The sequence below is a fragment of the Cynoglossus semilaevis genome, chromosome 5 (genome assembly GCF_000523025.1).
Source record: "Cynoglossus semilaevis isolate Cse_v1.0 chromosome 5, Cse_v1.0, whole genome shotgun sequence".
Lineage (NCBI taxonomy): Eukaryota > Metazoa > Chordata > Actinopteri > Pleuronectiformes > Cynoglossidae > Cynoglossus > Cynoglossus semilaevis.
Genome location: NC_024311.1, coordinates 5,035,050 through 5,061,944, shown reverse-complemented (window position 1 = coordinate 5,061,944; position 26,895 = coordinate 5,035,050). Strand labels below are relative to the sequence as shown.

The 26,895-nt window shown below is 40.8% G+C and overlaps 1 protein-coding gene across 12 annotated transcripts in view; it reads left to right on the top strand.

Moving 5' to 3' along the window:
- Positions 1-24,360, top strand: part of plekha7b (pleckstrin homology domain containing, family A member 7b) — a 55,955-nt gene extending 31,595 nt beyond the window's left edge. For 4 of the 12 annotated variants that reach the window (XM_017032494.2, XM_025055439.1, XM_017032503.2 and 1 more), the window contains 23 exons: positions 91-163; positions 621-721; positions 3,419-3,597; positions 4,051-4,473; positions 4,670-5,210; positions 8,272-8,355; positions 8,892-9,026; positions 10,148-10,201; positions 11,840-11,911; positions 13,110-13,190; positions 13,282-13,431; positions 13,785-13,886; positions 13,970-14,081; positions 14,296-14,489; positions 15,499-15,690; positions 15,772-15,889; positions 15,976-16,067; positions 17,026-17,244; positions 18,861-19,088; positions 20,542-20,675; positions 20,772-20,920; positions 22,405-22,557; positions 24,169-24,360. In XM_017032494.2, coding sequence (XP_016887983.1) covers positions 91-163; positions 621-721; positions 3,419-3,597; positions 4,051-4,473; positions 4,670-5,210; positions 8,272-8,355; positions 8,892-9,026; positions 10,148-10,201; positions 11,840-11,911; positions 13,110-13,190; positions 13,282-13,431; positions 13,785-13,886; positions 13,970-14,081; positions 14,296-14,489; positions 15,499-15,690; positions 15,772-15,889; positions 15,976-16,067; positions 17,026-17,244; positions 18,861-19,088; positions 20,542-20,675; positions 20,772-20,920; positions 22,405-22,544 — 3,573 coding nt within the window. In that variant the 3' untranslated portion in view covers positions 22,545-22,557; positions 24,169-24,360. The other 8 variants (XM_017032498.2, XM_017032496.2, XM_017032497.2 and 5 more) reach the window with 8 other exon arrangements.
- The last annotated feature ends 2,535 nt before the right edge of the window (positions 24,361-26,895 follow it).

The window sequence follows — 26,895 nt, the reverse complement described above, 5'->3', positions numbered from 1 at the left end:
GGAGTCGTTCAGAAAAAATCTATTACATGAGGGTTTTTTTTCCCCATGAGAAGGATGTCTGAGTCCAGTCATGTTGTGTTTGACCTCCAGGACAGTTCCGGAATGCGACTGTGGAAACGGAAGTGGTTTGTTTTGTCAGACTACTGCCTGTTTTACTATAAAGGTGAGTCTGTGAAGTTACTTTTTAGTAAGAGTTGAATGAATTTTAGTGCTTGTAAAAAAAAAATGTGATTGACAAGTAAAAAAAATCTGACTGACATGAACAGCCTGGTCTTTCTGCCACTTCTCGGTTTTTGACTCGAGTGTTTTGTCGTAGGATGTGAATTGTGCTCACGTTGCCATAGCATCCGTCTACTTCTCTTCCCCTTCAATTAATCACACTGAATAATGGATCACGCCACACGCCACCTTGTGCCACATGTTGACTCATGGCCACACACATCCAGCCCAAAGTCAGACACGAATTATTTCACGCTTACCTGCTGATCTTTCTGCTGGTCATAAATCATTTATTCACTCCCAACAACGTAGAAATCAATAAACTTTGAACATTTTCTTGTTTTTTTGTTGCTGAGATGCTTTAAAATAACATTTTTTTTCTCTTTGTTTCGTCTTCACAGACAGTCGTGAGGAGGCGGTGCTGGGCAGCATCCCTCTCCCCAGTTATGTCATCTCACCTGTTGGCCCCGACGACCACATAAATCGCAAATACGCTTTCAAGGTATCACTGAAGTGGTGCTGGATTTTTATCCCACATGAACTGCTTTATCTATCGCTCCTGATACGGTGACATTTTATGTTGTTTTCACACTAATTTCTCTACATCTGTGCCAATAAAACAGCGCCTTTAACGGCGTAGTTTAAAAAAACATTAAATTAAATATACTTTTATTGTTCATATAAAACACACATTGTTTTCCCTAGGTATTTTATACACTCAAATGGTGTAAAAAATAAAGAAAAAAAAATTGAATTCCCAGAGAAGGAGCAGGAATAAAAAAAACATTAATTCCCGCTTGTTCAGCCTTGATTTAGGAACATCCAGAACCATCTGATGAGTTGACACAACGATTTGAAATGGACCATTTGAAACCCTAAGAAAGGGCATAAAATCCTGAAATAAATCCTTAAGTGGGCAGGGAGCCAGCCGGAGCACTGAAGCTAAACTGGAGTCGTGTGATATTGCTTTCTGGGATATCGAAGTTATGTAATCCTTTTCAAAGGGCATTTGGGGAGAAGGGCACATGTTTCCTGGTAAGATTTTGAACATTTTTATTTTAGATTATTTTTCTTAGAAAATAAATTAAATTCCCAGTAAACAAATCTGAATAATATATAGTATCTGGATATATATATTTTTAATAGCAGCAAAGCCTGTCTTTATGGATTACACCTATTGCTACAGAGGTGCTGCCTGTACCACTGACTCATCGTGTTGCACTGTCTGACTGTCTGACTGATCGTATGTCAGTCTGTTTAAGCTGTTCCACAATGTGTTGGAGAGGAGACAGCAGTGCATTCTTTATATGCACAAATATACTTTGTTCTTTTGCAGATATTTGAGTAGACGGACCGTGTTCGGTAACAGTGCTATCATCACTTGACGGATTTTCTTTCTTTCTTTTTTTGTTGCGAATTCTGCCCGAGGACATCAAAAGGATTTACTGCATGTCTTTTTTTGATGTGAACAGAGAGACAGTTGAGTTCTGTCCTGCTCCTCCTCTGGGGAAACACAGAACTAGTTGAAAGGAACAATGGTACCTGAATGTTTGATGCACCACTGCAGCTTCAAGGCGCTCTGTTGCAGTTCTTCACTTTCTTTGTACCCCAGCTTTTTATGTTGTCAGAGTGAGTCTGTGTGTGTAGAAGAGAGTGTGCGTGCCTGTTTACTACACTGTAAACAGACTCTTTCTCTGAGGAACGTTTTACATACAATGGCATTTGTGTGATAATTGCTCAGCAGAGAGACTTCATTACACATTCAGTCTTTTTCTGCGTCTCCTCCCGCCCATCAGCTGCAGAGGTTTGAGGAAATGAGCCTCCCAGTATTTAAGAGGTTCTTATTTCCCTCCCTCTCGCCCTCCCTCCCTGCCTCCCTCCCTCCCTGAGCTGTCATGCGTTACAGAGCAGGAGATTTCATTATGTGCATTGCATCGAGGTGCTTTGGAAAATCTCAGTTACTGCATAGTAAGCATGCGGCTGCTCCGTACACAGTGCGTTTGACAGAGGGCTGCTCTTGTTTCTGTTGCAGCCACTCACATGTGCAGTAAATCACAGACTGCAGTGTGCCGTGCCTCTGAAGTTGTGTGTTGGAATAATTATTCACTAAATTGATTTGTTGGGCAGCAGATGAGTGCAGACGAGGTCAACCCAGACCACGCTGTTCAGTGAGCTTCCTATTTACGTGATGTGTTTAGTACGTTGTCTCATTGATTTCTAATAATATTTCCTAATGAACTAAGACAGAGAGACTCTGGTGTTCTGTGACTTGGTTTTGTTTTTCTGTTATTTTCCCCCCCTCCCCCCGCTCATCTCACTGTGTCTCTCTCATTCCCTGATGGTCAATTGCCTTCCATTGTGACCTGGGTGTGTGTGCACGGGCGGAGTGTGTACTGTTATCTGCGGGCGGCCATCCTGAATCACACAGGCTTCCTGTCTTGCATGAATAGGTATTTGTTTCACTTCAGCCTCCTCCGTGGCCAGCCCTCCTCAGCTGCTGTCATATTCACCTCATCTGCTTTTACGTCATTCTCCCGGGTGGTGAATCCATATCAGTGAATGTGCATTAACATTGCCTACAGTCATGGCCAGATCAGCAGACTCCCAAATATAGTTGGTGACTCCTGCTGCAGAGGAAGTGCAGTTTGTTATAGTAAACAATTTTTCTCATAACATTGATTGGACAAATAACAGGAATGAAAGTCAGCACACGCTGGTCTCTTTGCATGTGACCTCGTACCTATCTGACCATAGTCAGATACACACAGCCTGATGCAAACCTGCTGTCTGGTTCCTATTTCTATCTTCAACATTGATAAACACGTGGGATGTCATTTGAGTGAAGATCCGTTCAGCTGTTTTCCTGCTTCTGGATTAAGGTGTTCAGTCTCATGACAGTAACCCATCTGATATCCAGAGTGTGGTGTTGTCTGTGTGTGTGTGTGTGTGTGTGTGTAACTTGTCTTCTCCCTTCACCTTTCCATGAACCAGTAACAGCAGCTGACACTGCCTCAAACGCTTGCTTACTTTGTAACTTTTTAAAACATTGTTTTTGTGGTGACCAGTAACTTAGAGAACAGTTGACTGGATTGATGTGTTGCCAATACCAGCTTTGTCAACATCAAGGGGTAGTTTTGCAGTCTTTTAATATATTTTTTTTATCTCCATCCTCTCTGCTCTTAATCTGTGTCTTTCACAGGCGACCCACACGGGAATGCGCTCCTACATTTACAATAAGAACTCTGTGATTGGCTCACAGGCAGAACACTGCGGGATGCGGACATATTTCTTCAGTGCGGACACACAGGAGGACATGAATGGCTGGATCCGGGCCATGAACCAGGCCGCGCTGATGCAGCAGACTCACACTATAAAGAGGTTCGTCCAGTTTGATAGAGCAGCTGTATTATTTAATCACGTTGTGTTTTCACAGATCTGGGTATGATTTTAGATGAAAAGGATAGTTGTTTGATCACAGCCTCCCCCATTGGCCAAGTTAAACAGACTGATCGCACATAACACCCCCTGAACTGTTGTGTCAAGGTCTGTAGAAGAAAAGGTTGATAAAACAGGAGCAAAACATCATGAGAGCACCTCAATAAACAGGAGCAAAACATCATGAGAGCACACTTTGGAATTTTATATTCCATAGTGTAGTGGTTATCACACCTGCCTTACATGCAAAAGGTCCTACGTTCAAGCCCCAGAGGAACCACATATTAAATGGCACTCACTCTGTAAATTTCCCTGTTGTGGGACAAATAAGGGACTTTTTCAATATTCATTTTATTGAGTTATTCGTTGTTAAATCAGAGATTTCTTTTTTCTTAGAGATGTGGAAAAGGCAGAGAAAATTGCACAGCAGGCCGTGCCACAGAGCAGCCATGTCCACATTCACCGCAACACATCTCAGTCAGAGAGTCTTCACAGAGCTGAGAGGAAGCAGACGTGTGACAATGGTGTCAGACTGGGTCATGGCGAGGAGATGAGGTTTGGATTAGAGATTCAGGCGAGGTCCTGTCAAAATGAGGAACCAGTGGAGGAACTCTCTCCTGACTCCATGAACGGTGCCACCCACAAAACTGGACAGCCAACTGTGATCCAGGTCACTCTGCCGCCAGAACAAAATGGAAATGTGGTCTATCAGAGCGGCTTTGTTTCTCAAACAGACACTGAGAAACATGTGCAGAGGAAAAGTACGTTGGCACACGTGGAACAGTGGGTCAAAGTTCAAAAAAGGGATCCACCAAAGAGGTCAGTCCTAGTCAACATTATCAGTTTGATGTAACAGCAGTATGAATCATGAATTGAATTTCCTTGAGTAAATGCTTCCCTCTAGTGGCTAAAGTAAGCATATGTAAGAGCGCCGTGATGTCTTGTAATATCGTATGATTTATCTGTGATAGCTGTGTGATAATAATTTAAATAAATACATTTTTCTCTGTCTCAGTGCTCCTACTGCAGAGTTCAACCTCCCTCGGCGAACTCCCCCCTTAAAGCCCAAAGCCATCAATGTGGACGCCTCTTACCAGTCTTTGCCAAAGTCTTCTCGTCTTCCATCTGGCAACAACTCTCCTCCAACAACCTGTAAACTCCCCAGTGACTACAAGTACGCTCACGATCGCCTCAGCCACTTCCGCATGTCCACTGAAGAGCGAATGGCTGCTAAGGAAGGGATGGTTTGGCAACTTTACGAGTGGCAGCAGAGGCAACAGTTCCGACACGGCAGCCCCACTGCACCCGTCTACACCGGCCCCAACTTCACAGACTCTTCATCATTCAGAGTTACCGTCGAGATGCCCCGGTCCATTTCTGTCCCTCCGTCCCCCTGTGAAGTCCCACCATCTGTCCCGTCCTCTTTTAAACCCCTGTCCCCCCGCAGGCCACACACGCCGTCCAACAGACGCACAGTCAAGCCCCTAGATGAAGTGGCGTCAGGGGACAACACACGAGCCAGTTCACCTGGACATATCTGTGCACATCTTTCTCAGGTAAGTCGCCTACTTGATGTGCCAATACATCTTCATTGAATAATTCATTGTATAATATGTAAAGCCTAAATATAAGTCAATATCACAACATCACAAGGGGCTGGAGACCCTCCCAGTTAATACAAGTCTATTCACAGTTTTACCGTTGTCAACTTAAAGTGAATATTGAACCAAATTCTGCATTTTCATGGTGAAAACCTACACACACACAAAAGGACAACATGTAAACAGACGTTTTTTCATCAACTACTGAAGCTTTTACTTACAAAGGCTGACTTAATTTTATCTTATATATACAGTATAATATTTCTACAAAACTAGCTGTATGCTTATGTTGAAATGATACAGTGCCTTAAGAATCACCAGGTATCAGAATCAAAATAATTGAATATATTCTAAACTTCAGAAAAGGAATTGACAAAGCTCACCAATTATTTATTATTATGATTAATATTATTATTTTTTATTAATAATGGTAAACATGGTTAAAATGGATTTATTTTTAGTTATTATTTTTTATTAATAATGGTAAACGTGGTAAAAAAAAGATTTATTTTTATATATTTTATTAGATATATTTATTAGATTTATATAAAACAATGTGGTGCAAACGCACTTGAATCAATGAACAGAGCTTTTAAATGTGTACTTTGCGCCACCTACCGGCCACAAGCTAAAGCTGGCCTTATCTGTACAAAAGTGCATATAAATGTGCTTGTCGTACAGACATTAAGGATATTTCCCTAAAGAAATTGAATTTTTTTCTTCTGAATTCCCATGTCTACATGATAATTAATAGAAGTTTTCTAAAACAGTGATTAACAGAGAAACTGCTGTGAATGTTTACACCATGAAACAGTTGTTGGTTTTCTATTTTTTTTTAAAGTAAACTCTCACCCTCAACTACTACCGCTGCACAGATACCACCCTTCATCAAATAATCAACTCCCACTCGGCGGTGCTTTCTGCTTGTTGACACAGTCACCCTCTCCCTCCACAGCAGTCTGTCATTGGCCTGGGATTTGAGTAAAATTTGCGATTTCACACGAAGAGAGGCAAATATAACAAAGGTCTCCTTCTCACAGTAGCTCTGGGTCAAGAGTGTGAGGTGCCCATTGATGTCAGTGTGAAGGGTGTGTTGAGCTCACAATGAACCATGGGAAGATCATAATGTGGAGCCTGAGAAGGCTCCAACCTCTCTGTGTTCACACTTTGATGCTCATGTGAATCACTCGCACATTCACACAGTCCACGCCCAGGACGACTCCACAGGTGGCGCAGGCGCATGCGGGCAACGGCTCATGATACCGCAGCGCTCCGACTGTAGCGCTATCGCCGCAGTAGACGGAGCGAGGGGACATCCTACCGTCCACACCCTGCGCTGCCTCCCCACCACACCCTCCACATGAGAAAAGGCCTCCCTCCAAACCCTCACCACATTCACCAGCACACACAGGCCTCCTAACCAAGCCGTTAGTGTTACACAAGTAAACGCAGATGCTGTGTTTTCTCCATCATTCACCCTGGTGTCAGGACAATAATTACAGCAGAGTGAATTACAATTATGGAGAAGAAAATAAAAAAAAAGAAGAAGAAGCTGTGGCAACAAAGGCAGTCTGTGCAAGATGATTAAAGTGAGAGGAAGGTCCCTGAGAATGAAATTCAACTGATTTTTACAAACTACTGTTTCCATGTTAGATCCAACTTACCTAGTACATCACCTAAGAATAACATATAAGGATTTGACACTCAAAATTAATACAACCAATATGCTGGGAGTTTCCAGGTAAGCAGGTAGGTAATGTGTTTGGGTGGTAATATTTTGGTTCAAAAGGCTGTGTCTATGCAAAGTAAGAAAGGCTGATGGCTCACAGTGTCTGGTAAACTAAAGTAAGTTGTCTTCAGGGCTGTGAAACAGTCTTTAGTTGATAGTGAGAATTCAGGAAGTGAGGAAAAAATTATTTTTTGGTTACATGAACTTCTCATACTTTTTTGGTCATTCCCCAATGTGGGGATTTTCAAGCTCCAAATGTATTAAGTAAGTGACACCAAGTAACTTCATAAGGGGATTTTCAAGCTCCAAATGTATTAAAGTGACACCAAGTAACTTCATAGTTTATAATGAAAAAAAAATCAATAAGATCAAATAACACAAAGTTTAAAAAAAGAGAAAATAAAGTTGTGCCATCATCACTTCAACCTTGAAAATGTCCTCCTGTTTGTCGGTCCACCTGGTATCTCCGTTCCTCACCCCACACTTTGAGAAGCACTGACTTAAGGAAATATCTAAGACAAAATATAGAGGGCATAAAAACAAAAAAAAATTAATATCAAATTTTTAAATTAATTCCTCGTTGGTCAGCGACACTAAAGCTATGTTTTTGGAAATCTCTCTCTTTCTAAAATCTCTATATAACGTACTTGATACTTGATAAATGAGCCAGGCGTCGGTGCACCCAGCTTCTTCTCTGTGGCTGTACTGTGCGTAGGTAATAGCGATGTGAACCTCTGTGGAATTTCCCTCAGAAGTGTGTATTATTAGTGGCTAATGTAAAGGGCCCAGGGCTCCAAGGCTCCCTGATAAACATCTCTGCTCCATCTCGAACATCAGCAGCCGTCTCTTTCTTCTGATCTCCCATTTAAATAAAAAACCTATTATACAGCAAAAATATAGTGGCATGGGAATCTCAGAGGGAATGGCTTACAGTGCTTCTCTTGCTGGTAGCAAACAAATGTTATTTTAGGAACGCAGGTTTGGTATAATTTATGTGTAGTTAATTAAATCTCTTGTTGTTTGTGTCCTTTTATGGTTCTGGGGTTCAGGCCTGGTTTTTCACTTATTCTGTGTGTTAAGCAAAAACGTCAAATTTTCTAAGCCCTGCAGGATCGAAAAAACTTGGGGCACACCTTGTTGGGAGAAGATGAGGGTTGATGAAAGGGAGAACAGGATAGATGAAAATATAAATCTGCTGCCTAGTCAGTTTTGTTTGAAGACTTGGGGGCAGTGGTTTTACTTTTCATTGGAAGTGAGAAGAGTAATTCCATCTCTGTTTGTCCACAGACTTCCCACTTACAGAGGAGGTCGGTACCAGCCATGGGCTACATCACGCACACTGTCAGTGCTCCAAGCTTACATGGAAAAACGGTACGACCCCTTCATCAACCTTCCCTGCATATCCTCACAGAGTCTTGTCATCGTTTTACTGATGTTCACCACAGTTTATCCAGTGAAACATATGGATAACTGAAGCATCTAGAGCAGTGGTTCCCAACCTTTTTAAGCTTGTGACCCCCAGCATCAGTTTGTCATTTTTCTAATGAATTACTAGCCATTTCAGGTGACACATTTAAATTCCTTGTGACCCCAGACCGGGTCGCGACCCCAAGGTTGAAAAACACTGATCTAGAGATAAATGTAGAATCTAGAGGTGACTGAGCTACTGTGAAATGTTATTGTCCTACGGTTGTGATCATCCTTGAGGCCAAAGTAAATAATTCCATGTATCAGCTCTAGCTTTTACATTTGTTCACATGTGCAGTGGACATCCCAGGCTCTTGGCTCTCAGTAGTGCTTTGCAGAAGCCTCTTTTCTACGTACATGGTTCTCAAATATTTTCTCTCATCCCCTCCTCTGGGTTTTCACTGGCCTTCTGGCCCCCTGAACTCTGGGTTTGGCTACAGCCAGAGGAGTTGACTCTACTCCTCATTCAGCTTCGGAGGCATCAGGCCAAGATGGCCAGTGTGCATAGTCCCAGCTATGCGTTCGCTCACCTGCAACACCACCAGCACAACGGCCTTCTGGGTCCCAGCATGCAGGTCAGGGGCTCCTATACTGGCCCTTTACCCTCTTCAGCAAACTGTATTGTCAGTAAACACCAGTGCATTGTGGTGCCCACCACCCTTGCCAGTCCCATTCGTTATATCCCATTATGCATCAAAGACTCCATGCCTGCTGGTCTTGTTCATTAATATTGGCCTGGACTGCTAAGACAGACATTTAGCTACACTGTCGGCTAATATTAGCTTGTTTTTGATATACTCTTGTATGAAACATTTAAGGCATGTATCTTGGTAACTGTGCCTGTGTTTAATATTTCACATTTACATGTTCTGTGGTGTGCATAAGTCTGGTTTCACCGCAAAAAAAAAAAAAAAGACCATGGGTGAAATGTTTAGGTAACAGAACTTCAATTCAGTCGATGACTCAAACTAGGTAAAATACAGACGAAGTTTGTTAGAAATAATAATATAATAATAGCTGTCAGTGCTGCAGAATTACAAACAGTGGCCATGTTTATATTTGAATGAACATATAAAATAAAATAGGAGAATGTCCTCTAAACTAAAGACTGGTTCTAAAATGTAATATTTGGTAAGATTTATAATACTACACGTGTCCATTATTAAGGATGATGTATCTGGCTCCTAGGGTAAAAAAACATAAAAGTAGCCACCAGTGAAGACTTGTGCACACCACCGTACATCTGTGTCCTCCCTGATCAGTCTTCAGTCATCTGCAGCAGCCGTCAGGCCACAGTTTCTGTGAAGAATCTGTTTGTAAACAGTGGAGCTGCTGCGGTGCTGAGCCCTGACAGCTCCACCCTGTTTGTAACCATCCAACCATACTCTGGCCATTCTCTTCTCTGAAGGAGCGTAAACACCACATGTCATGCAACCGACCTGTGTCGCATGTCGTAGGAGTTCAGACATGAGACATCGAACCATCTCAAAATCCACGATGATCTAATTACAGTTTGGTTTTACACTCTGTAGATAAAAATACAGAGGTGAGAGTGAACTGTAATTAGGTCCCTGTTAATTAAAGTTCACTGGGCGAAGCCTAAACGGCTAATAAAGGCCTTACGAGTCAGTCTGGTTACCCATTATCCTTTGCATCTTCATTTCAAATGACTTATTTCTCCACTGCTCATTTCAAGGCTGATGATACTTACATACAACTGAAGAAGGACCTGGAGTATCTAGATCTGAAGGTGGGCCCCAGCAACCAAGTCGCCACTCTCATCCTTCCCATCTCCTACTTGGTTTCCCGTCCGTTCTGTTCCTGTAGTTGTTCCTGCTCCTCTCTGTCTTTTCACTGTTCTCTTTCACTTCCTACTGTCAGCGTCCAGTGGAGCTAACACCATGTCTTATCACCCGAATAACACAACGTCACAATGAGTTGATAGTCGATCTGACCAGAAATCCAAATTGACAAGATTAAAGGATACCTTTATGTTCATTTTCCACTATGATGCATGTGTTGACCTTGGTTGACTTGGAATCGGAACAGGAATGGAAAGAGACGCACTTTAAGACATGATGTTTAATGATAGTTTATTAATAAACAGTTAAGTCATTTCTGAATTCAAAGTCATTGTGCCAGTTTGATATCAATGGACATAGCCTGGTTTTATAATTTATAAAACTCTAAACCTCCTCTCTCAGTTCTGGTCCACACTTTCCTACTTTTACTCCTGATCCTGGTCCATTCTGTTGACTTATATTTTTAAAACTACAAATTGACTACAATTTGATTTAGTCCTCGCACAATGGGTTTGAATCTCTAGTCCAGGTGTTTGCCACTGCTGCAGTGTAACAGTCATTTCCATCATTAAGCTTCTCGTGTTGAATGGGATGCATTTGGGGAAATTGAGAAAGATTTCCCGCTTGTTTGACCTGTGAAGCTCAAAGCTCGCTTTGAGATGTGGACTGACCGACAGGAAGTTGTCATTCCAAAGCATTTACTGCATGCTGTTTGCTTTGCTGAATGAAACTGAATGTCTTAGTGGGTTTAGGTTACGATCATACGGATAAGTCTTTACAAAGACAAACGTTTACACATTAACTACATGGAAAAAGTGGACATTGGTTTTAACATAAAATTCTTTGGAGAAACAAATCCGTGGCTTAAAAGGAGCTTCATATGAAATGGAAATCAGTGAATAAACAGATCAGATAAACAAAATCTTCCTTTTCATTTTACTGTAACAGAAACATATAACATATATATATTTCTAACAATACATTCAGGTTAAAACGATATCAAACAAAGCCAATCGAAGATGCACCCTGAAATGATGCATGTTATTAGCATGTTTAAATCAGAATAAAGAACCTTTTCTGTTTTGTTGCATCTACTGAATGACATAACCCAAAAGATAGATGCAGATTATTACGACAATTATTTTCTTTTATTTGATGAAGTTATCTGTTGAATGTAAAAAACAAAGTTTAAATCCTTCATCCTTAAATTTTTCCATCATGATTTTTAATTTGAAGATTTGAAGCTCTTTTTCTTCTAAACAAGTCCTAAAAGTATATTAAATCATTAACTAAATGTGACATTATTATTGTATTTGATTGTGTATGTAGCCAGCACCTGACTTTGGTGCCTCCACTACAGCCACCCGATTGTCCCGTCCACTTTTTACATACAGTCAATGGCTTTAGCAGCCTTTTTATTTTTCTGCTTCCCATTCATTTCATTTGTCATGCAGTCCCCTGCTGTATGCTGAAGACATGCACACGCTCTGTTCCAGCAACTGGCAGCATGGACTTCTGCGATATGTCAGTTCTGTCGTCTGATTACTGATGATAAACATTTGATGTGTGGCTGTTGGGGATTTTAGGTCACTGGACGAGAGAGTTTAAAAAAACAAAGACCCTCCAGGCCTGTGAAAATAGCAGAGAGCGATGCTGATGTAAGTGAATCATCATGGTGTAAGGAAAAAAAAGAAAAAGAAAAAGAAAACCAGTCTGATAAGAACTTTGTTTATGCGCCTTTTTCTTTTTCTTAAGATCTCCTCCTCTGAGTTCTCCACTACAGAGAAGCAACTGACTTTACTATGTGTTTTAGTGTGGGTTTTTTGTGTGGATGTGTGTTTGCGTGTGCACTTAAGTTGTGGTAAACAGAGGCGGCGAGGGGAAGGGAACGTATGTACACTGCAACACTGTGGGGACATCCATACACACTGCACAGTGAGGGCCTGGAAGTACAGACCACAGCTTTTATTTTTTCCTCCCTGCAATTTAAAGAGAAAAATACATGTAATGGGAGTTTTAGATGTTGAGCTGTTAAATTTTTCAGTTTGATTTGCCTTGATTTCTACTCGTTTCATTCTTTGTTTTGTGCTGAATGGAGGTAAATCAGATGGATGTCCTGGCTTTTCATCATTAGCATTGTTCCACTTTAACAATTTATAAGAAATTGCCAGTAAATTTGTCCACTCCATAAATATTTCATGCAATTAAAAACAACAATATACGGCAGCGGCAAAAATATAAACAGCTTAATAATTAATTGAACAGAATAATAAATAGATCTGAGAAGGAAAAAAAAATCCACTGTGTGCGAAACACTGTGAAGTCTGCAATCTTCTGCTGTTTTCATAAACACATAACCCATTTCTGGGAAAACAAATCTGCTACTTTCATTTACCATGTTTGTTTTGCACCAAAAGTGAATTTAAAAGTATGGATTTTTGATAATGATTACTCATAATGGGTGTCAGCACAAATAAACACCAAATTTGACATTTAAAAAAAAAAAATCTTTTGGAAATTCTCACTACACCGACGCAAAGAAATCTTCTAGGATTTGTATCCGGACCAGTCTGACTGACATATTTACACACAGTGAAGACAGTAGTCGATCAATTCGTCTCATGTGGCTGCGTTGGTGAAAACGAGTGGAACAAAGGTTAAATAAACAGTCAATATTTGTTCTGAACGGGCTGCATCTCATTAGTCCATTCAATTTTCTATTCCCTTTGTTTTTCTATGCGTGATAATATAATAAATTACCAGCCAATGACCTTCACTGTGTGCCATTTTAAGGCTGTGCCATCTCTGCATCTTTAATGTCCTGCCACCTTGTTTATTTAATGTTGTCACCTTCAGGTGAAATTAAGTCGACTGTGTGAACAAGACAAGATTCTTCAGGATCTGGAGGCCAGGATACGCACTCTGAAGGAAGACAAGGTTTTCATTTCATACTCATATCTGTTCAAGTCGTTGGTCTGTTGTGTGAGAAGTGTTTCGGTTACAGCTGTGTTTTTATAACCATATCAAGGACAAGCTGGAGTCTGTGCTGGATGTTTCCCACCAGCAGATGGAGCAGTACAGAGATCAGCCGGCCCACACTGAGAAGATCGCCTATCAGCAGAAACTACTACAGGAGGACGTGGTGCACATCAGAGCTGAGATCTCCACAGTCTCCACAGTAAGATCTAGACCGGACTCACTCACATTTTTCACTTGATCCTTGTATTTTATCGAAGTTCAATTTTAAATTCTCTGCTTAATTAAATTAAATGTCAGAAAATGTAATTTAAAATGTTCAAATATTATCACTTCATTTATCACAAACTTTAATGTATGAACATTATTTTCTATTTTATTTATTTTTGTTTTCCTCAAATTTCACAGTTTGACATTGTTCCTAATGTATTTTCACTCTGATACTGATCTCACTGTATATTTAGAGTTGGACAGGAGCTGTGTTGGGGAGAGGTCTGACTAACAATAAGTCAAAGTGAATTCAGGTAAATCTATGATTTTTACTTTCTTTTGCAGGAAATGGAGAACGCATGGAATGAGTACAACCGTCTGGAGAGAGACGTGGACTGGCTGAAGTCTACGCTGCAGGGACAAATGAACCGCTGTGACCTGACACAGGTCAGGCATCATTATTGTGTTTGTCTGATGCAGTGCGCAGTGCGCTGACACGTTTGCATGTCTGTGTGTTCCTCTGAGAGCAGCAGGAGAAAGTCCAGATCAGAAAAGAGCTGTGGAGGATTGAGGACGTCATCGCAGGTCTCAGCTCCAGCAAAGCCAACTTTAAAGTCACCATCTCCTCTGTTACCAACCCAGGTGAGATAAGAGCCTCCTGTAGGAGCTGATCATCGTCTTGGGTTTGCTGTCTGATCTGTGCAGCTGTATCTTATTATTAAAGCTCTTAATCAGACACTAATACACTGAACATCTCCCGTGAGGAAAGTAAGTGCTGTCTTTACTGTGCCTGTGTGTGTGCTTGTGTATGTGTGTGTGTTCAAGTTACTTGTTCATATACAATCATTTCCCCCAGAGAAGAAATTTGTGCCTTCAGTGTCGGCATCATCAGTGCCTTCTGTGTCTGGGAGCCCGTCTGCTATGGAAATGAGACTGTCCCACTCCCAGCTCCAGCACAGCCCCCACCTCAGCCCCAGCAGCCACACCCCCTCCCTGTCTTCCAGCCCCAGCTTGCACCACTCTGCTACCATCAGCAGTGGCTTTAAATGGGTGAGTGGCCTCATCCACAGACGTAACCTTAGCTTGTTGTTACAAACTACACATTTGTGACTCAATTTAGAATCGTAAATAATTAATGAACATAATGGCATAAACCTTGAAATTATTTTATATATATATAAAGTTTAGTTTGTAGTTTAGTATTCGTATTTAAAATACATATTTAGTGTAAATAATCATCCTACTTCAGGAAAACCTGATAAATTACTGACCAATTTACCAGTCAGTGTAGTTGCAAATATATGAGAAACAAAGTCAAATTTTCTATTGGAAGTGATAATTAAAAAGGATGTACATCCATATCTCTTCAACTGGCAGTATTGAAGGCACGCTGCCTTCACCTGGCTAGTGTTCTAGATCAGTGTTTCCCAAACTTGTTATCTGGGGACCCATATTTTAAAAATCACAAACCTTTGCGATCCAAGTCAATATTCATTGATTCATAAATCCCTGGAAAACATGATGTGCGACCCATCTGAGGGCCGCGACCCAGTCTTTGGGAAACAATGTTCTAGATGACACTATCAGCCAATCAAATTATATATAGCTTCTCTGTTTACGTTTAGCTTTGCCAGGTGTAGCACCTTTTTTAACATCTAGAGAAATCTAGCACCTACAGATATCCAAAGCCTAAAGACAAATCTAGAACCAGAAAGCTCTAGAACCTAGCAGAGAAATCTGGAACCTAGAGAAATCTAGAAACCAGAGAATCTAGATCCTTGAGAAATTTAGAGCCGTTCCAGCTGAGAGTGTGTCTATAGTCTTTGTCCATGACATAGACTGTATGGTTGGTAAGTGTTTGTCTCCCCTGCATCCACAGACTCCTGTCTCTTTTCTTCTGTTGATAACCAAATCATATAAGTAAATAGTCCAAGTACGAAGTACCTTGAACATTAACCAAATACTCTCATATTTCCTGTTCTACAGAAGTCACATACCTGTATGAAGAAAATGCTTATATGGAGGTAATATATAATATTAAAAATTGTCCTGTGTGCAGGGCGAGGAAGATGTGCCTCCAAGACCTCCTCTACCTCAGCTGTACAGTCCTGAAGAACATCCTCCTGCTGTGCCACCGTTGCCTCGGGAAACCACAGTCATCAGACACACTTCAGTACGTGGCCTCAAACGACAGTCAGACGAACGCAAGAGGGACAGAGAGATTGGCCAGTACACTAATGGAGACAGTAAAGTAAGCACTGTACACCATAACGACTGTGGAGTTCACACGAAGGGCTGGGATTCAGGGTCTCCTCGGCATCTCTGTTTCCAGGTGGAGCTCAGGCCTTTCCTGAGCGATCCAGAACTTATGGGAGCTGGAGACGGCTCCAGTCACATCAGTGTCGCAGCATCTGGACGTGACGGAGGTTATCAGACGCTACCAAGCAGAGGTTTGTGTTAAAAAAACATTCTCCACCAGCTGTTTTTTTTTCAATGTCAGGTTCAGATCTGTGTACTCTCGTCATCTTTTCCTCAGGCGTTGCTGGCTCCTCACTAAGATTCAGTCAGTCTTCAAGCATTGCGTCGTATGTGACCCTGCGACGAGCATCATCAGGTGGTGCTGTGACGGTATGGTTCAGACTCAGGTGTTGTGTGTCCACATCAGGGTTTTTGTTTGTGCTTTTCATCCATGTTTAATTTAAACTTTTCTTATTTTATTTTTAAATGAAAGTATTTTGCCATTTCTATTTGACACTATTTTCTACTGTATGAAAGTAAAATAGTAAGAAAAAAGAGCAGAAAGTAAGAGCTTCATCCCTTTATTTTTGCTTTTACAAAGGTAGGTCCAGATTTATTCAATCTTTTTTTTATAAATCAGAGCAAACATTAACATTTCTAACCAAACATCAATAGAAAAATGTTGCTATTATTTCCAAACTTTCTGTTTCCTTTTACCAAAATTACATAAACATTTAACAGGAACTCATTGTATTCCAGATCTAAGGCTGAGAGGCAGGTGTTGAACTAGTGTTAATGACATCACACAGCATTCCACAAAGAAGGAATTCTCTGAATAAAGTCAGATTTCTAAATCAAGCAAATGTAGAGAAATAGCTTTGATAATTTTTTCTTCTTAGAACCTTTTGACTTACACTATATAGACAATGATATAATTTCGGATTTACTTTAAAGCTAAATGAATTAATAAATATATGCTGATAGTGTCTCAGATTTCAGCTGTTATAATTTCTGACTTTTACATCTCAGTCGACTTGTTATTGAACCTCCTCCTGACATTATCAACTGTAGGTTTTTTTGACTTACACTATATAGACAATGATATAATTTCGGATTTACTTTAAAGCTAAATGAATTAATAAATATATGCTGATAGTGTCTCAGATTTCAGCTGTTATAATTTCTCACTTTTACATCTCAGTCGACTTGTTATTGAACCTCCTCCTGATATTATCAACTGTAGGTTTTTCCTCCCTGTTTGTTTTTTTTTTTTTCTTCATTTGACTCTGTTACCTTCCGCTGCACCCTCTGCCCGTGTTATCAGCTCTCTTCCTCCCACTCCTCTCAGGAGAGACCAAAAAGTGCCTTGGAGCGTCTGTACTCTGGAGAGCCGGAGCAGCAGCAGCAGAGGGGGAAGATGAGTGCTGATGAGCAGCTGGAGAGGATGAAGAGGCACCAGAAGGCTCTCGTCCGTCTGCGTAAACGCACCCTCAGTCATGGAGACCGCCACGGTTCTTCATTGCCGCGCTCCTCATCCTCGCGCCCGCTCTCGGCAGACCTGGGATCAGTATGTTACTAGAACACTCTCATGCATGACGACAAGCACCAACCTGCCTGGTGGTCTGCAGTTAAAAAGCACAAATATTAAAGACTTCATAGAAATACACGACATGAGTACAGTGTTGTAGCCGTGCAGACATAACAGCTTATTAAATGGATGTTGTTTTTAGACTTAAATATAAATTCTTAAATTTAGAATTAAATAGTGACCTTTAAAGGTATAAACCTTAACAGTATTAGCTTTTAGCTAAATGGTGGAGTACGATGGAATCTTTAGGCCAATGTTGGGGAAAACACACTTTGGAGCTGCTCCTTTCTGCATGTTGCTATCAACAAAGTTCCAACGGCCAGGTCCATGAGACTAAAGTGGTGATTCAGTATTATTTTAGTGCAATAAGCTCACAATGATTTTTTAACCCTATCAGCAGTGCTACATACCTAACGTCTGTTTGAACATTTATAAAAAAAAAATTTAAAAACGTGATCACCTTTTTTCATACATTAATTATATCTTGACTCCACTACAGATATAACATATTAATTCACTCACATTTGGACATTTGTCATTCAACTCATTTTTACATTTTCTGCATCGCCCCTACTAACACTCTCCTTCCATGACATTGTCGTCTCGTCAGTATACTTTGATTTCCTGGCTATAACAGTAGATCTGTTCCAAATTTCTATTAATTTTAATTCTATAATGCCTGCTTTCACTGATTATAACCATCTATACATTTGTGTTTGTCCTTTGTCCTTGTCTATGTGTGTGTGTGTGTGTGTGTGTGTGTGTGTGTGTGTGTGTGTGTGTGTGTGTGTGTGTGTGTGTGTGTGTGTGTGTGTGTGTGTGTGTGTGTGTGTGTGTGTGTGTGTGTGTGTGTGTGTGTGTGTGTGAGAGAGAGAGTGAAACAGTGCCTCTAATATTTCACTAAACAAAAGCCTAGTAATGCTGAGCTGCATCTTAATCCCGTCCACTCTGCCTAATTATAACATTTTCATGGGATTATATTGTTTCGGACAGAAGGTAATGATTGTTTATGAGCTGATGTTTTGCTTTGGAATTCTGATCGAATGAAAACCTAAATGTTAAACGTGTTTTACTGCAAATTATTTGCACTCTAGTTTTGATACATGGATGTTTTTAAATAAAAAAATAATTCTAATGAGGTCATATTACTACACTGTCTTTGTTGTTGTATTTGTGTATATTTGTATTTAACATGAATGTCTCTGTCTCTGTCTCTGTTCATTAGTGTGCATGAGTGACTCGTTCACTTCAGTGTCATTGTGTCGTGATCCCGTTTAATGGAAAGTTCTGTGGAAGTCTTTGATTTGTGAATCCTGTGTTGATTAGAAGCATGCATACTCACCTGTGCACGCTCCTTCTTTTTTTTTGTTTTTCTCCTATCCATACGCAGCACACACACACACCGACGCACACAGACACTCTCTCATACTGCCGTGAACAGCCGTACTCTTCCCTAAAAGTTTCAGGAAATTGAATATAAAGGCAAGTGAAAGAAGCGCGACTTGATTTATCACAACGTCTCTGTCAGGTGTTTCATATTACAGACGTACGTACTGTATACTGGATAGATGTTTCTTTTCTGTGTGCCGTTCCAGCTGAAGAGAGAGCAGGACTTTGACCTGCAGTTGCTGGAGAGGGCCGTGCAGGGGGAGGAGGCCCAGACAGTGAGGAGCGTCCAGGGAGAGGAGAGACCTCCAGAGCATAACGAAAGACCCCGGTCGCACTCTGACGAATGGCTCACCTATCGCTCCACGGTCACGACACCTCCTGCACACGAGGCCGACCTGGAGCCGCTAGATTATGACGTGGACCTTAGTAAAGAGGTGGGTGATGTCAGCATCAATGGTGTTAGAAAACAGGTAGAACACCTGGTGGGGTGTGGAGCTGGGGCTTTGTAGTTGTAAAAACAAACAAAAAGAGTGAGGAGGTGGATAAGTTTATCTTAATTATGAAATCTTTTACTGTTTAGTCCATGTCAGGATCTGAGGTTCAACCACGGTAAAGCAGGTGCACTAACCTCTTCTTCCACTATGTGGCCCCAAAGATAGAGACACAGGATGTTAACCTTAGCATCTGCTCTATGGTTGTAAGGTTCTTCTTGGCCCCCCATGTCATAGACCAGTGGTTCTCAACCTTTTTCTACACACACACCGACGCACACAGACACTCTCTCATACTGCCGTGAACAGCCGTACTCTTCCCTAAAACTTTCAGGAAATTGAATATAAAGGCAAGTGAAAGAAGCGCGACTTGATTTATCACAACGTCTCTGTCAGGTGTTTCATATTACAGACGTACGTACTGTATACTGGATAGATGTTTCTTTTCTGTGTGCCGTTCCAGCTGAAGAGAGAGCAGGACTTTGACCTGCAGTTGCTGGAGAGGGCCGTGCAGGGGGAGGAGGCCCAGACAGTGAGGAGCGTCCAGGGAGAGGAGAGACCTCCAGAGCATAACGAAAGACCCCGGTCGCACTCTGACGAATGGCTCACCTATCGCTCCACGGTCACGACACCTCCTGCACACGAGGCCGACCTGGAGCCGCTAGATTATGACGTGGACCTTAGTAAAGAGGTGGGTGATGTCAGCATCAATGGTGTTAGAAAACAGGTAGAACACCTGGTGGGGTGTGGAGCTGGGGCTTTGTAGTTGTAAAAACAAACAAAAAGAGTGAGGAGGTGGATAAGTTTATCTTAATTATGAAATCTTTTACTGTTTAGTCCATGTCAGGATCTGAGGTTCAACCACGGTAAAGCAGGTGCACTAACCTCTTCTTCCACTATGTGGCCCCAAAGATAGAGACACAGGATGTTAACCTTAGCATCTGCTCTATGGTTGTAAGGTTCTTCTTGGCCCCCCATGTCATAGACCAGTGGTTCTCAGACTTTCTATACTCTGTACCACCTGAGAAAACATGGAGCTCTCTGAGTACCACCATGATGACCAACATTAGAACATAGCAGCAGAGGCCTTCACTGTTAGCTTCCACCACAGGAGAGATGTTTAGAAATGTTTATGTTTAAATGTTGTATTAATTGTTCATGATATGTTTCAGATTTATTCAATTGAAAATGTAAATGTGAAAATATGAATTTTCCCCATGTACCACTGGTGGTACGCGTACCACAGTTTGAGAACCACTGTCATAAATAATATAATATTCTTTACCTGTGCCCAGTAGATTTCCACTCTGGTTCCATGGTGGTGCAGTATAGAGGTTCTAGGTTTGATTCCAGCTTCATCTAATTTCCTCAAACAAAAAACACATTTATGTTGCAGTTGTCCAAACCTCAGAAAGTGTTGATCCCAGAGCGTTATGTGGACTCGGAGTCGGAGGAACCTCTGAGTCCTCAGGAGGTGGAGGAGCGTCATCGAAAGATGGAGCGTATCAAGAGTATCCTGGCCAGGTCCAGGTCAGTGAAGTATCAACACGGCTTCGAACACCCGACACAGTTTTATTACGTCACCTGCAGTATCGACCATAAACCCCTGAGTATTTCTATCCTCAGTGTTCAGAACATGGCAGCACCGGTGTGTGTGGAGAAGCCAGAGGTTGGACTGGTGGCTCTGGACTCAGCCCTTCAGGAGCAGGAGAGGATCATCACCATGTCCTACGCCCTGGCTTCTGAGGCTTCTCTCAAGAGCAAACTGGTCGCAGGTTAGTTATTAAACATTTTCATGTTGAGTCGAGTGAAAGATTGTTGTGATTTTTTTTTCACCCATTGAAGTGAGTTTGAAAATGTCTTCTCTTCCTAAGAACTTGATAACCACAAACCATCTGCAAATAAAAAGACCCACCTGTCAGTTAGAGTCAGGCCCCGCCTCCTCCCCCCACCGCAGCATCTGAGTGAGATCTTTTGGTTGAAGAAAAGATTAAGAGTTCTGAGAGGTCTTTTAAAATTGCCGGATTGATGAAACGGAGATGAGACATGTGTGAGCAGCAGAGTCAGGCAGCGAGGTCGTCCATTTCTCTAATAAGTGAACATTAGTTCTTGTTAGCGGCGCAGATAGTTTCTAATTGCAGTGCGTGTAGGATCTTTTAGACAGGGGTGGAATTGCCTGATGAGGCCATTTTGTGTGCTGATCAATGACCCAGTCAAACTCTCCTCTCCTCCTGCTCACCGCCGCGGCTGCTTTGAACGCGGCTGTGAACCTGCATAAAAGACACTGCACTCACTTTTCATCTCTTTCATACTCTACAGGCAGGCGAGTTCATTTTCACTGGAGCTGCGGCAGATTGGTGAGAGAGAGAGTTCACACACACACAGACACACACACACACACACACACACGGTGTGTGTCTCTGTCATACGCAGTAACACTCAAGCTGTCAGCATGTGCGGAAGCTTAATATGCACAGTGAGGCAAAGTCAACAATTATAACATTATTTCCAGCAGAGAGAAATGTCACAGAATATATGTGGTGGCATCTTGTCAGTAGAGACTGAATCAATGACTTTTTTCCTCCCTTTGGTGTTAAACTGAGGTACGATGCTGCTGCTGCTGCTGCTGCTGCCGCTGCTGATGCTGAGGCACTATCCAGGACCTAAATTAAAAAGAACTGCTGTATTATACAGTCAGGATGAAAGCAGGGACATTCAACACTACAATTAAATCAGAATATATATCATTAAAAATGTCATGAATCAGTGTCTGCAGATTCAGTAAAATTGTATTTTATAATTTTTTCATAGTTTTTTTTCCCTCTCCTCCAAAATGCGAATATCCAATTTTTCTATTTTTGCTTTAAGCTGGTGACATGTTCAGGTGCTGTGAAGAATTAAACATTTATTGCACTGCCGCGCACAGAATAGTTCAAATGTCGACTAAAAACAGAAATCTGATTAATTTAAATTATTCCTATTATGTGACTGTGGTTTAGTAAATATTGAATTTATATGTCGTTCTTGGAACATGTTACGGTTTATTCCATTTTTATTCGGTTTATTCATTACATTAGCAAAGAAAAGAAAAGTTTTGTTTTAGTAACACAATATTTAACATCTATGTGTGTGTATGTGTGTGTGTGTGTGGGTGTGTGTGTGTGTGTGTCTTCTGTCTGTCATCCTGAATTTGTCCATTTGACTAACAACACTTGTCTTTTTGTCCCTCTCCTCTCCTCATTCTCCTCCCTCTCTCTAGTTCCACCACAGGCTAACTTGCCCTCTCCTCCTCCTCCACCTCCTCTTCCTCTTCCTCCCACTCCTCCTCCTCTTCCTCCCGTCTCTTTGGCTACTTCTCCGTCTCCTCTGAGCAACGGAATTCACTACACATTTGTCTAATCTGAGAATTAAAGTAAGACCCGAGTGTGTGTGTGTGTGTGTGTGTGTGTGTGTGTGTTTGTCATGCTGGTCTAATTCTTCTTTAAGCTGCTGCCTGTGTGTAGTGTTGCCTTGTGTTTTTTTCCACCTCATTCAGTGCACGCTGCTCTGTTGTGATCACAGCAAACTCGTCTGCTGGAGGTTGGGGAAGCCCTGCCTCTGCTCCCATTATAATCAAAACAAACATCTGCAGGCAGTCTGCTCAGCCTACTGTGATAATTGTGTGTAAATTGTTTCTTTTTTTTGTAACTCTGCCAAAATATTTATGGATGGCTGAGGAAAGGAAGGCCTGAAATGAACAGGACTGTTTGGTGCATTGTGTGTAATTAACAAAAGACACTCCCTTTGATTTAGCGCCTTGACAGTTCAGTCGTCAGCACAGCTGCATTCCAATTAGCTCCCCATCTGTAGCCTGGCAGCGATACTCCAGGAAAAGAAGCAGATATCACTGTTACTGTAAATGCAGGAGGAGGTGTCACTTTACTGCCTTATTAAAAAAAAAAAAAAAACTTAGGGGAAACTTCTGTGCACCAGCTACTGCTGACACATTTTTGATTTCTAGACTTTTAGTTTGAATTCAAAGATATCAAGTAGGAAGCTCAGTGATGACACTACACTTATGAAAGTACCCTGTGTGAGTGTAGTGCAGAATGAGAGACAGCCGGAGCCACACTTCCTCCAAGTGGAAGTTTTGTCATGATTAGAATGTTTATGTAATCAAATGTCCACATGAGGGCACGAGTTTACATTTTAACATCCAAGCAGCACGAGGCTTTGAACCTGGAGAGATGTTGTAGCGTCGTATTTGTTTACGTAATAACGACAGCAGGGCCTAAACTACAGAAACATGCTGGGCAGTCGAACGGCAGAGAGCAGACTCCAGAGTTTGCCTGAAGCCAGAAGGAACTTTTAATGCCAAGTAATTAGTAAAGAGCTCTGTAATGACATTAATAAAACCCGCTCAGTGAGTCACCAACACTGTTGGCTGTGCATCCAGTCTAATGATACGCACGTTCTCTGACGTTCTTTAAAGCAATGAGCAGATTTTTTTTTTTAATTATGGAACTTTCATTTTTTGGTGTGAAAAAATACAACCCCACAGCACCATTGATGACTATAGTTTTCGATAACCAGTGACAAACTGTCAGTTCATTTATAGAATATTATCTATATTGTCTTACATGTAATGAGATTTTAGTAATCTAGTTTTTTATTCCTAAATGTAGTTATCATATGGTTTGTCTATTTCTGTAATAGTGAAGACTATAACAAATATGACAAATAGCGTATATATTGCAGTACAAATATATTCTTTATCACTTTTTTGGAGATTCTTTAACACAACACATATTTACATATTTAAATGTATATACAAATATACATAAATAGAAATACAAATTTATAAAAATATATATACAAATATATATATAATTGAGTATCTTATATAAGCATCTTTATTTTATATATATGTACACATATATATGCATTATATATGTTTAAATGTAAATATATATTTTGTACATTTTAAATATATTTTTTTTATTTTAATGTTTTACATTTTTGTCTCTCTGTCCTCACCTCCCAGCTCAAGCGATCTCTGGACACTGAGGTGCTTATCCACACTGACGATACAAACCCCTGGGATTCTTACTGTGGACAAGGGAGAACTTTGTCTGATTGACAGACATTTATAAGTTTCCACACAGCTCTGGAAAAACTGAAGTGAACCGTGTCTGACTGGGGGGAAACTCAGCTGAGGGAGAGAGAGAGAGAGAGAGAGGTGGCTGTGCTCATTAACTGTCTAAAAAATGTTACTCTCATATAAATAAAAGATTTATTTTCTACATGCTATTGCACATTGACGTCTGCAGGACTGTGAATGACTGACTGGCTGACTGACTGGCGTCCACCTACAGTGTGAGCTCAATGAAAACATTTTTAAATCTGTCTTTGTTTTGCTCATTCAGGTACAGATATTAGGATTAGAAGTATTTTTACATTAAAAAACCAGATAGTATTCTTACACCAAACAGCCTGGGATAACACTCGTATGTAACTGTACCGTAGCACTGCCAGTCTCCTTATAGCTTGCCAAAATTAATTAAATTTTTTCTTGTGTAATTGAGAAAAAATAATCTTAAGCTTATTTTCTTTGTGAACGGGGAAGGTTGCCAAATGAAAATTTATAAAAATGGACATTAAAAGGATTAACACAATATTATACATGTACCTATTCATTTCCGAATAGAAATATGTACCGGTAGTTTATATGTAGATAGGAGTAAATGTATGAAATGAAATCGTTTTAATTTTTACTCCTAAATTAACAAAGTGACAACAAATAGAATAATTCTTCCTGCTCCTCTTTTGTAAGACTTTAATTTATTTATCAATTAACCACATCTTAGAGAATTATCTAATTTGTATTGGCTTTTTTCCAACCCAGTTTTACTACATAAGTAATAGTACTCTTTTCATAGCTTTTCACATCTTACATTTAACTGGCCATTTTGGAAGGATTGATTTCAATATCAATGCCATTTTTAATAGCTGTCCTCTATTATGCCTGTCTGTGAATATATGAAGGTATCATTAATATAGAAGTGTATTTTAGTATTTTTGTTGTATGCTCCTGTAAAGACAGTTCTTTTTTACAGGTACTATAGGTTCAGCAAAATTTCCAAATTCGAGGGAACACGTTCTAGCAGTCCAGGTCGTCAGTGCGTCGTGAAGAGGAGAAGCCGACTGCGTTGACCGAAGAGTGCCGGTACTTGAAATTAAGTTGCAAATAATATTTAAAGTTCCGCTGATTTATTCTGAATAAATAACATGTCTGAGGGTTTTGATTATAGTTACCAGAGTTTATGTCCAAATGGTATTTTGGACATTTTAAAAAGATGTGATGGGACCACCTCACACATTGTAAACACCACAGATGGACCTCGGACCAGACTTTGGATGTACCTGGTCCAAATTGCGTGCGGCAGGGACACAAACTTCCATTTCCTTTGATAACAGGTGAGGTCTGGAGCCTAGTGTTGGGTACCTTTTTGATTTTTTTAATATTTTTTAGCAGAAATATATGCAACAGTTGCTTAAGGTGTCTAAATCCGTGGTCCGTTCTTATATTTGAGCTTTTCTTCTAATTAGGCGTGTGTAATATTCAGGCTGAAACGGCCTTTGTACTTCATTATACTTCACTCGTTCATTCATCAAATAAATCTTTATTCTAATCATGTGGAGCGGAAACATACTAAATGAAGACTTTCTTTGAAGCACCACATTGATTGCTGTGTCCTATTACACTTCATTCTTTTATTTGAGAAGGGTGGAAAAAATGAAGCAACCTATGCAGAGCTCAAAGGAGGTGAGGTTTCAATACAAAAAAAGAAAAGAAAAAAGGGCTTCTTGAAGTGTTTCTTCAGTTCAAAGCCATCTCTGTCTCGAAAGAGCATTTTTAATTCTGTGTATTTTCCAGCCGTGAAGTTGGATATTATTAACTCTGGATCCTGAAGTTCAGATTTTATATCTTTAAGTTATGAACTATGTCTCGTTTGCAATTGTGAGAGAAACCTCTTAGAAGATACGACTCAAAAGGAAAAGAGTACAGAGGGTATGTTTTTTCATTATAGGAGGTGAGACTGCCGTCACTGCCGGGCCGTGCAGTTCTCAACAGCATTGGATATTAAGGTTAATATAAATCACTTACTGTGTGTGTGTGTGTGTTTCCGTGCACAACAGTGAGCCGTTGTGTTGCCCTCACCCCCCCCTCCCCCAACCCCCAGTGACATCTTTATCATTAATTGGAGTGTAATTACTTTCCCTGGTCTGCATCCTGGTGTGCTTTGAAAACACCTGAGAGAGGAGCTGCACCTCCCACAGCTACCTCCTCCTCTCTGCCTGCATCTCTCCTCCAGGGGCAGGGAGGAGCCCGCAGTGCCTGCTAGCCCTGGTGGCTAGAAGACCATCGCATCTTCACTTTTTGCTTATTTTGCAATAAAATGGGATGTTTTTTTTTTTCTTTTTCCCCCTCCTCCTGCAAAAGAATTCACCCCCGGACCCTCCACTGAGGATTGTGGCATTTCCATGTATTGACGTTTGGCTGGTGGTTCATATACATTTGTAATGCTAGGCTCTGGACTTCAAAGAGAATGAGAGGAGGTCTATTATGCTAATTTGATCCTGTTCTGTTAAAGGCAATCACAGCCTCCTGCATTTATCCTTTTCTTAATAGCGACTGGCTTCAGAAATGCTTTTTCAGATGGAGAGACATGTGTGTATCCACACACACACACACACACACACACACACA